Source organism: Calonectris borealis, chromosome 3 (genome assembly GCF_964195595.1).
Source record: "Calonectris borealis chromosome 3, bCalBor7.hap1.2, whole genome shotgun sequence".
NCBI classification, from domain to species: Eukaryota; Metazoa; Chordata; class Aves; order Procellariiformes; family Procellariidae; genus Calonectris; species Calonectris borealis.
Genome location: NC_134314.1, coordinates 51,618,454 through 51,630,628, shown reverse-complemented (window position 1 = coordinate 51,630,628; position 12,175 = coordinate 51,618,454). Strand labels below are relative to the sequence as shown.

Genomic DNA, 12,175 nt, shown 5'->3' with positions numbered 1-12,175 from the left:
TGCAATGCCACAGCCCACTCTGCTGGCATTATCTTCTGCCTAGAAGGGACAGGGCCATGCCCAAGCAGGAATTCTGTTTTTTTAAAAAAAAAAAGTCAGAAATGCTAGACATAAAATGAGATATAACTAGGAAAGGAAAGAACATACAAGATTACAAAGAAGGCTTGCTAAATCCGTAAGATCAGAAATTTAATAATGGAATACACTAAAAAGGTGTTTAATATCTTCTTTGCTCCCGCTGTCATTTAAAAGGTTAAGTATAATCATGAGTAACACAATTTGTGACAATGATAAAAGAAATCGATTTGAGTAGGAAAAACGCATATCATAGACTACATAGTTAGATATTTTGAACATTGTCAGATCTAAGGAAATTCATCCCTAAATGCTTTAGGTAAGTTTCCTAAGCAACACAATGGCCTCCAACAGCTTTCTTTGAGGCCTCACTGAAGGCAGGTGAGGTTCTAAAATACTAGGAAAATGAAACAATTTTTGTCTTTAAGGAGAGAAAGGCAAATCCAGAAATTCATAGCTCAGTCAAAACAACTTCAAAACACTCAAAAATACTCAAACAAGTACAAGCAGATTTTTTTTTTTTTTTAAATAAAGCACTTAACAAGATAACAACATAACAAATAAAAGGCAACGCCAGCTCCTCAGGAACAGCATGAGATCAACAAGTTTTCCTCTCTGATCAGGTAACATGCTTAGTGGGTAGAGGAAAAACATCATAATTGCAATAATACTTTTGTCATTGGATCACATAGCACTCTTATACATGAAGTAGGAAAGTGAGTTGCAACTTAAATGACTTTTGAGCAGGTACAAAAACAGCTAGAAAAACTACATGTAATGAATAATTACTACAGTTAAACTAGGTGCATATTTGCAGTAGAGTTTCAGAGGGAGCTCAGAATCTCAGCTTGGTGCAATCCAGAATTTCCTTTCATGACCTGTGTATGGCAAAATAAAGTACATGGACTGGGAACACAGATAATGGCAAGTCAGGAGGGGACTGCAAAGATTCTGGAAGGCAAGGCAATTCTGACAAACTGGACAAAGAATCTAATACAAATAGGATGCAATTCAACAGGGACAAAGTATGGTGCTTAGGGGAAATAAATAACTGAAGAGATGGGGAATGACCAGCTAAAGAGCAGCTCTGCAGAAAAGGATCCAGGGGCTACACTGGATCACAAACTGACAGTGAGACACCATCATAGCACTATTAGAGGAAAAAATAAAATAAAATAAAATAAGTGCAAGTATTCTGGTGTGCATATATATGAGGAGCAATACAAGCACACATGAAAAAAAGCTGTTCTGTTCAATACTGGTATAGTCTGCCCTGGAACACGCTTTTCAATTTTCACATCATATTTCATGAGAGGTATGAACTAAATGAGAGAGTAGAAAATGATTTTAAAGACTATTTGTTATGTTAAACCATGGGTCATAACGCAAAGAGAAGTTGTAAAAGGCACAAGAAGAGTTTTGAATTGTTATAAGAAACACAAAATGAATACAGTTGTAAAAGAGAAGGATAAAACTGAACAATTAGATCAAATTGTTTATTTATTGCAAGTAACACCTTCGTTTCTCCAGAGCAAGCCAGTCACTGTTTACATTTGCAGCCAATTACTACACCAAATTCTCCTACCCTGAAGGAATTGAGTTACTGCTATGAATTAAAAGTAATTAGCTCATCCCTAGCTAAACAGATCACATAGAGAGTTGAGTTCAAAGTCTGTTATTGCAAAAATTTGAGTAAAACCTTTAGCAAAAACTAAAGAAAAGCACATAGCTATCTCCAGATACACACAGGGTACTGGGAAAAGGAAATAAACTGTATTTATACAGTTACCTTAATAACTTAATTAAGGCAGTGAAATAAATCAATAGTCTGGAAGTTGTAAAACTGTCATTGATGGAGAGTGAATTTTAAAAATAAGTTTGACAAAAATCTGTCAGGAACAGGTCAGCAATATCTGACCCAACTCCAGAGGGAAGGGGAAAAGGCATAGATGATCTCTCAAAGTTTTTTCATCTTGTTTTCAACCATTCCACTCCCACACAAAGTCAACTTCAGTCCTGTGAACTGTACCTCTAAATTATCCATACCTTTGCAACACGTAGAACTTGATGGCTCTGAGAGCTCAAATGTGAGGGACAGGCAGTGCCGCATTATACCTCTATACCTATAAAGCTACCGGTTCCTACTGCTTACCATAAGATTGGAGAAAGAAAAATAAAAGCTGATTTAGGGGTAAGAAAGGGTTTGTGGCTCATGACGTTCCTGGCCACGGACAAAGCACACCAGTAGGACTGCATAGAAGCACGATTTTTGTCTCAGATTACATGTACTTAGAGCTAACCATCCCAGGAGTGGAAGAAAATACTTCATCATTAACAGATGACAGAGATGGAGAGTATGTGCAAGTGATGACAGAGGGTATCATGGGACAAATTACTCGCTGTTCTCCTAAAATAATATTGAACACTGGAATTCAAATATGATGGGAGTACGCTATAATACACTACCAAGAGACACCCAGTAACTGGTAAGTGATAAACTCAAACTTGAAGCTGCAAAATAAAGGCATATGCTCTTAAAAAGTGTGTAGGGGTTTTAGAGGCAAGTCAACAGAAGACAGCTATTCAACTGATAAACTATCCTAAGAGACAGAAAAAAATGTGGGTCTTCCATTCTAACCTGCATTTTGTGGGATAGATTGCAAAATCATTCACACAACTATGCTTCTAAAGTAACCTATTTCCAAACTGATAAAGAAAAGGAAACTTTAGAAATTTTAATACATAGCAGAGGAATACCAGGCAATTACCTTCCATAATTTTACATCAAGGAGACTACCTTGGAATACCATAGGAATCACCTATGATTCAGCGCATTAATCGTAGTCCTACAGCCTTCTCATCCATCTTGCAAAAGATGGGTTTTCATTTATCTCTTCCTGTTTCGTTATCTAATCTTTGTATTACATAAACTGTTACTCGACTTTTATTAGCTCCCTTCTGAAATCTTTAAGCCTCACACACAGAAAAAGCATCTTCTATCTCTATGTAGTGTTCTAGATACAACCAAAGAAAAGTGCAGCATCAATTCATTATTCATCTAGTTTTACATAAAACAGTGTAAAACCACAGACATGCGTTTATCCATAACCTATCTTTCCCACCTCCAGGGTGCAGGACAGTGTTGGATATTACCACATTTAGCCTGACATTCACTGTTTCTTTAAAAGTTGCCACCAGGTTGCAACTTTTTATTAAATTCCTGTTCCTAAAACATACATATTTAAGTGTAATCTCACTTTATTTCAAGCCATAAAATTAGCTGCTTGATTTGCCTTTCTGCTTGCCTATCCAAGGATCACAGACAAAGTTGCAGTGAAGACCTACTGTGATACACATAACAAAGTCCTGCCTTGGAGAAATCCGAGGAAAAAACTCACCCAAGCCAAAAAACTTATAATGCATAAACGCCTAATGAAAATGCCAATCTGAAATTTCTTTTAAAGTGAGAAACTTAAGACACCTTCAGTAAACTGGTATTAATTAACCACCGCAAAGACAAGTGCCTACACAAAAATATGAAAAGTGTTCTTAACTCCAGGGACCTTCTGCTTTGGAAAAGGGCAGCAAATTGAAAAATTGATCAGTATGTTGTCGAGTTTTCCTACTGCCACTTAGAACTGATGTCTGAGATGACACAGGAAAAAGGCATCCAAGTTTCAATGACACCGCTTATGAAAGCAACAGTCACAGCTGCGGCAGGCACTAGAGTTATTTATGTAAGAAGATAATCTGAAATGGAAGCTAGGTTGTGGCATATCAAAAATTGATCTTGACAGCAGCCAGGAGGTTGAGAACACAGAAGGGTAACCGAGATAAACACCACTCACCCTGGTAATCCTTATTTTTTTCCTAGCAGTTGGATTTCAGCATGTAAGGTTTTCATCTGTGATGTCTAAAATCTGTCAGAAGATAATTCCCATGACAAAAATCCTAGCAGGTCCTTGTCTCCCCCGTATTTCAGGGCCTAGGGAAAGAACCTGGGCTTCCCTGACGTGAATTTCACCTTTGCTATCCTTCCATGACTGCAGAAACTGACAATTTTGAATTTATTAATCTGTGAGTTTTTAAGTAACGCAAAAAGATTTCATGTGAATTTAAGATGATTATTCACTTCTGGGAGAGAAAAAGTATTGTACTTCCACAGATGAATTCAAATTTGGTCTGCAAGATCTCTTACTGCCATCGAACTAAACATCTTTTAAACACGATTAGAATTTTAGACCTTTAATGGGATGAAATATAAAGAAGAAAGAAACACCATGACAGATAGATAATATCCAGCTAAAGAAGCAAAGATCAAACAAATGGAACTGAACTTCTTTCATTGCAAAAGGTAAGTCATGCTTCAGATTACAATATTCACCTCACTAGAGGGTCACTCACAGTACATGTGAAAATGTGTATCATTAATTCTGGAAACAAAGTTGAAACAAGCACTTCAGGGGACTGATGATGGAAAAAAAAAATATCACCTTTAATGCTTGTGCTGTATGTATGCTTCAAACCACTCCATCATGGGAATGATCAGAAATAGTCTTCATTCATGGAGATTAAGGCTGGAAAACAACACTGACCTTTCTAAGTATAAGGGAAGTTAAATTTATCTAATTACCCCTGAACTACGCTCAAGAATTGTGTTTGATTACAGCACATTGTGAAGAAAATATATTCTGCAGACATAAGAGACAGAGAATTAACCATTTCCTATGACACTTTGCCATAAAGGTTAATCACTGTTTGTCTTAAAGATAAAAAATATTTCCAACTAACAGTTGATCGAGAACTGCATCTAAACCAAACTCATGGAGGTTACAACTGCACCAAAGTTAATGACCCCAAAATCACCCAACCGCCACCTTTGCGGACAGTCACAATCAAGAAGCTGGAACAGCTTCTGCTAAACCAGTGTTAAGGCACAGTACAGGAATCCCATCTGTTTCATTACTGCTCTGCAGACAGAATTCTGCCTTGAGAGCCTTCCACAAACACTGGAATTTGTGTGGAGAGAGAAAAAAAAAATAGAAAGCAACTTTTAAAAACTGTCCTGCTTTCAACAAGCCAAGCTGAAGTTCAGAATATGGGATTTGGGTCACAACGAAGACAAACTGCTTCAAACCCCCAAGCACTTAATGTAAAGCTGCTAAAATTGCCTACGAAACACAGCTGCCATGACAGAAGAAGAGGACTTGGAAGGTAGAGGGCACTTTTATCAACAGCAGATGGTGATATCAGAGACCTCGCTAAACTCATAATTAAGCTGCTAACAGAACTGCTGCAAAATCTTTCCTTCTTAGATGATACCACAGTGAAGGGAAGGGCAACAGTACAGTGTTGTACCTCCAAAGGTTATTTTCCTGCAGGAGAATGGGAGTGAAGGTAGCAAAAGATCAGAAAAGACAATTTTATTGCGTGCTAGTATCTGTAGATAATAATAATATTCTCTTGTCTCATCTTTTATTAAACATATGTGCAAGTTTTGCAGAATCAGTCTCAAACAGGTAAACTGCCCCATGGTGTATAAGGATTTGGATGAGCTAAGCACATGCATTGAAGTTAAGTGCATGCGTAAAACTGCAGAAGAACAAAGACTTGGCATGTAAGCTTCTCAGGACAGAGATCATATGTTGGTTATATAGCAGAAAATCCATTTATAGTTCTATAATAACACCAAACAATTGCTCCTTTCAAAATATTTTACAATGCTTAATGAGAAGAATGGGAGAGGAAGCCATCTGAAAAAATTTTTTTACTTTCCAATGCTTAATAGAATGCTTAGAAAAGCAAAGTCTGACCAACTATACTGCGGGGGGCAGGGGGGAAGGGGCTAAGTTATCCTTACAAATTGAAAATGTTAGGCCAATATCACGTAAAAACAAATGAAAAAAAAATACACCTGTTGAAATGAGCAGTTCAAATCAGATGAGGCAGGTTGCAGCTAAGATACAAGAACAAGGACTGTCCTTCCATCTTTGTCTCATTATATGACCTTAAATGAATCACTGAACCTGTATTTAGCCTTCTTGCAGTCCATTCATTTGGGCAGTATATGAAGCAGTATTTAAGCTTCTACAGAAACATATGAGTTAGAACTAGAATTCTGCTTTTTTGCATACATGCCTGTGACATTATTCCAAAATAAGATTACTTGTGCTATTTCTATGCACACCCCATTTAATCTGACATACAAATGAAAGCAGAAAAAGACAGAAAAGTTTATCAGAGAAATTGCAACTTTACACAAATATACTACTTGTGAAGTCTTTTAATTAAGGAAAAGGTATAAAAGTGTGGAAAGCAAATCATAAAAACAAATAAAGAACTATAAACCAGTGATCATAAAAACAAGATTATAAATAAATTCAATGATGGCTGCCCACCTCTGCAGATGTCCTCAAACAACAAATGTAAGGGACTACTTTCCTTTTTAACACGGAAGCTGAAGAACTATGGCTAAAGCCACTGGATTTGCTCTGACAACTTTTTTAAAATGGCAAGATGTTGGTAATAAAAAACAATCTACACAAATGTAAAGCGTTGGACCAATATAAAATTAAAAAAATCCTATACAACTATAGTACTAACTGTAGTGCTTATTTAATCAGCAAATCTATTTTCAGTGTTTTTCTTTGGATGTATAAATATTGTACAGTCACAACATAATATGTGTATATGAACAATTATCAACCCTCCCAGATTTGCTGACTGACTTTCAGACCTCTGGCACCCACCCGAACTCAAGGGCATTCCCACATTTTTGTCAGACTGGTTGGTAGAGGAATAAAGAAAAAACCCCTCTGTTTCGAGCCTAAGCCTCAAGTTAACAAAACCTAGTTCCCCACGAATGTGTGTGTTACACTGGCTTTTTAAGTTAGGCTGCCAGATAGAGCTCAGCTCTATACATCGGATGATCCTTATGGGAAACAAGTCCCTGAGACCCCCTAAAGCGCCGTGAACGGTCCGGCAGGCACTAGGGCACTCGCCGCCCGCCAAGCTCCCGATGCAGCCGCAGCGCACCGAAGCCCTATTTACTAGGGGAAAGCGGCACCATTAACTCGGGAAGTCGCGGGGCCGTTCACGGATCCCCCGCCGCTCCAGGGGGCCGGGGCCGACTCCTGGCGCCAGCCCCCAGCCGCGCCGCCCGGGGATGCGGGCCCCCTCCGGGGCTGGCTCGGCACACAGGCCGCCCCGGCCCTGCCCAGGCGGGGGAACATGAGGACACGGACAGGGCACGCCAGCGCGGCGGGGCCGGTGCGCGTCCCGGCGGCTGCCGCCTGCCCCGCCCGCCCGGCCCCGGCAAGCCCCCTCCCCTCGGCCCGGCCCCCCCTCCGCCGGAGGGGAGACCCGCGGCGCGGCGGGGAGGGACGCACCGGCTCCCGCGGCCGCTCCGCGGTCCCTCCCTGAGCGCTGCCCCAGCAGCCTGTCGTTCGCCCTCCCTTCGCCCGGCTGCGGGCAGGGCAGGGGAGGGCGCAGGGCCCGCAGGCCCCCTCCCGCGGCGGTACTGACCTCTCCGCACGGCGGCGGCCCGCGCCGGCAGCAGGCGGGCGCCGCACCGCGCTGAAGCCCGCAGCAGGGAGCGCGCAGTAACCAAGGGCGACACGGGCGCCGCCATCTTCCTGGCCCGGCCTCTGCGGCGGGGGCGCGGGGCGCGCTGGGAAATGGAGTCCCGCCGCCCCCCGGGGCAACGGCCGCGGTCCTTCGGAAGAACCGGGCCTCGGCCGGTGCTGGGCGAGTCGTTCCAGCGGGGCTCCCCGGCTGGTCTCCCTCCCCTTGCCCCTCAATCCGAGCTGCAGGCTGTGAGGCAGCCCCTGGGGAGCCGGGCGGCGAGCAGAGGAGGCAGAGCCGACCGCGCCCGCCCAGGGCCGCGCTCCCCACGCAGCCGCTCCAGCCACTCGGCAGAAATCGCACTTCACAGACTCACCAAGTGCCACACTGGTGCCATTTATAGTACCTTACTGCCCGTACCCACGTACTCAAATTTTCCAAACACCTTGCTTGTCGCCTATAATTTGTATCGTGGCTGTATCGGACGGAGCAGCTTTCAGGCCAACTTGGCTGTCACTGAGCAGAGTTCTGGCAACTGAATTTGCGTTTGTCCATGATTTCTAGCTTGTGTTGTTTGTTTATCTTTAAAAGCATGGACCACAAAATATTAAGGACAAATATTTGTAAAATTAAGGACAAATATTCCTGGCCAGAGTTACAGCCTATCTGCACGTTAAGCAGTACAACCACTTCTATGCCGATGAACGTATATTTAAACTGCAATAGCAAGATAGGTTAACGTAAAAGCAGATTTCCCTGAAGATAATGCAAAACTTAGAGGCTGATTCAGCCCCGAACGGCCGGTGTGTGCTTAGCACCCAGTAAGCCTTGTCCTTGCCAGTATCAGCTCCAATATCCACATGAGAGCTCCTCAGGAAAACGCTGACCGCCTGCCTCGTTTGGAAGGTACCTGGCTGTCTTATCCAACCACCTCCACTGTGACTGCAAAGCTCCTCTGACAGAAAGGCACAATGCAAAAAGCCTACGCTCCAAGGGAAAGGCACCGGCACTCGGGAATCACTAACCATAACACTCGCCTGTTTGCTGGCTGGCCCCCCATTCTCGTCAGAAATGCACCCAAAGGTCAGGATGGAGCTTCAGAAGATGTTGCCAGCGGAGTGCATTGTGCAAGAAATAGATAACAAAATGTCTGCTCATGGTAAAAGCACAAAGGAAATGCTTTAACTGACTTCTGGTTTTGCAATGTCAGAACTCCTATGTCTTGTTCTAGCACTAAATTTCTGTGCAACATGAGAAAGCGAGCAAGTAATTTTCATAGACTATTAGTCAACTTTTTTTTTTGTAACAGTATAGCAAAATGTTGCATCAGGGCACTATAGAACAGCTTGCAAACACAAGTTGATTATATCCTGAATAGTATTGCTAATTTTAAAAATAATGTTTATGATCTTGAAAATATTAACAGTGATTGAAGTTACGTCCTAACATGTTCAGCTGTTTTAAAAATATGTAGTTGCTCCAGACACATCTTCACTACTAATTAAGTAGTGAACTAAAGTGCCAATTTATCACATCTTAAAAGAGCTGTTTTCAGTGCGTTTTCTTTCATCTTTCCTTTATTGAGCATTTTTTGGTTTTGACTCATTCTAGCATGTTATAGCTATCAACACCTGTGCCCATTTAGGAATGAATTCCAGTACAAATCATAGTGAATTGAATAGGCGTCTCAAAGATGCATCACAATTGTTGCAATATTTTTAGAAACTCAAACAAGGAAACAAACAACTTCAGTAAAAGTGATTTAAATAACAAATAACTTATCTTTATAAACAGCTTATCTCCTTCAGAACAAAGAATAAACAAGGCAACAAGAGCTGGTTTTTCTTCCATTATTAACTCAGATCACAATAGGAATGGGTGAAATGTCAAGAATAATTGGAGAAAATGACAGCATAATCTTCAGCAAAAACATCTGATTTATTTAAATTGTCAGTGTTTTTTTTCTTAACCTTGTTATCCAAGGCAGCATAGAAAAACTTCCCATTTGGGTCTATTCTGGCATCTTCTACCTTACTGAATAAACCCTCTGCAATGCTATGAGTCTTCCATACACTGGCAAACTCCGAAATGCCACCATACACTGTATTGCACACCCTGGGTACTGAATCTCCATTGGCTATAAGCACCTGGCAAAACCATGTTTTGGTGTTAACCTAAACGAACAGGACTTTCAAGTATACTTCTGTAGATTAGAGTGGTTAATGTCCTGAAACAGATACAGATCCATTCTGTGGTATGTTTGTATACTTCACTCTCTGTACCTGTCCCTTTGCTCACCTCCAAAAATGTGACATTGCAACTGTGTAGAAATTAAATTGACACTTGTTCAACAGAGCTGCATTATTAGTCTGCCAGCTAGCCAAAAGTATAGGTGGTCTTTAACAGAATAAAAATCAGGGGTATAATAAACCCCTTCCAGAGGCCCCCTCTGGCCTCTAGTGGTAGAAACTGCACTCCTTTTAGAAATCGTGATGTGCCGAACCCTATGGGGATGTATGTGTCCAAGGGTCTCTGGGTCTCCGCCAGACCTTCTCTTGACTTTCTGCAGAAGGAGGACAGGGTTTACCTGCCTGCAAGGCTCCAAGATATTCCCACATGGGAAACATCCTTGGCTCCCAAACATAAATGTACTTTTGATATAGAACTGACCATTCAGCGTACTCTACGAAAATGGATTTTGTGGCTAGTTTTCATCAACACCGTTTCCATCAAAAGCCATTTTCCTGGGATTATTTCAAAACACTCTGGGGTAAACTTGATATTAACCTCGTCTATTTCGAGCAATCAAATATGCTATTAATAGTCTACATTGCTTATAAAGCCTCAGATTAATAAAGCTGCATAAATATTCCCAAACTTATGGACTTACAGCCATCTTCACTCTCTGTTTACAGCTTGCATTTCAGTCAGCTCAAACAGCTCAATGTGTCAGAAATTCATTGCACAGTTTTCCAGCTACACGGGCACTACTCAGCATCTCTCAGAACAAGGAGTTCACAGTAGAAATGGATGCCATGAGGTGGTGGATGACATTTTAAACATTAAGGAATCTAGAAGTGTGTCTGAGAATCATCCCTTGTTGAAAGGGGTAATATTGTGTAAAAAGAGAGAAGAGGAATTGAATACAATAGTTAAATCTGAATATAAATATATATCTATAATGTGGATATTACAAATTATATTTATAAGCTTAATATTTCTATCTGGCAGGTAAGTACACAATGCAGATATTCAAACACCATGTTTCAAAGCACTGGCAGCTAATGCAGGCATCAGGAAGTCATTTTTCCACATAAAGCATTGCACAAAACCTTGTGGGTTTTGCCTTATCCTGAGTCAGCGTTCCCCACAAGTTTTGACAAAATATGCCTAAAATGTGTTAACCTGGGCACTTGTCAGAAGGCTGGAGAGTCCTGACTGGTTAATGGAGAGATTTGGTTTCCTCTCCAGTTAAACGTGACTTTTTCTTTTAAAAACAAAGAAACAAACAAAAAATTACTTGAGAGGTATTACTATACCAAATTTAAGAATTAATTATCCATTAATACCTCCTGCTGTGGGTTCATGCTATGAGACTCTGATATTCATATTGCCACTTGAAGTTCTGACAGAAAATCTTTGTGTCATAGTTGAATAAATAATGTGTAGTAACAAATCCATGAGTACCCAATCTCTTGGTTGTTACTCTAAATGCTTGATTTCTTGCATCTAATCTTTGGACCTACAAACACAGTTGACCTCTCTCCCTCCAGATTTGAAATTTTGCCCGAAGTTCACATCAGAAATGGAATTGAAACTTTCTTTTCTGAATTTATGCTCACCTTCATCCTGAGAGAAGAACCTTTCTAGCAAGCAGAAACAAGTACAGATAGTTGTTTCCAGTCTCATGGATCACAAAAACCATCCGAAACACAATTAAAAATAAATGCATTTTCTAAGGGTTGGAAGGAAATAAGGAGGCTCACAGGACTCTGATTTTCCCCCACCTTCATTCCTTCTCTTTGACTCATTAGCCAGTGTGGCATGCATGCTTTCACGTGATGTAGGGGGCTAGTCACGAAGCAGGGCATTTTCCCCTTTGTCTCCCAGGTCAGGGGATTTGTATTTGACCTCAATGAAAAAAACAGACACGGGAGACCTCACCAAATCACTGTAACCTCCTTACTTACCAGTGCTATTGACACATGGGCACTAAAACATTCACTCCCTGTAGCTTGCCTCCATACAGCTCTCCACCACCAGTTACCTCTGTTAGGAAAAACAGACAGAACAGTGGTGCTAAGATGGTATGCCGTGAGAAAAGCATTCAACTTAAGTCTCACTCTTGGTATTTACGCAGCCTAAGAACAAATTATATTCTTGATTCATCATAGGCTCACCAACTTCCCAAACGTACAATATTAGGCACTTTTTTTGTTTCTTTGGAATAGATAATGAAACCAGCTTGGCCAGGAGGCAGACAATATATTATACTTAAGACAATACCAGTGCTCTGCCGTATTTTCACATTTGCAGT

The 12,175-nt window shown here is 41.1% G+C and overlaps 1 protein-coding gene across 1 annotated transcript in view; it reads right to left on the bottom strand.

Annotated features, from left to right (window-relative positions):
• AFG1L (AFG1 like ATPase) overlaps window positions 1-7,833 on the bottom strand; it is a 78,035-nt gene extending 70,202 nt beyond the window's left edge. Inside the window, exon 1 of the mRNA XM_075145625.1 lies at window positions 7,600-7,833. Within this exon, the coding sequence (XP_075001726.1) occupies window positions 7,600-7,705 (106 nt within the window). The 5' untranslated portion in view covers window positions 7,706-7,833. The remainder of the gene's footprint in view (window positions 1-7,599) is intronic.
• Window positions 7,834-12,175: the final 4,342 nt, after the last annotated feature.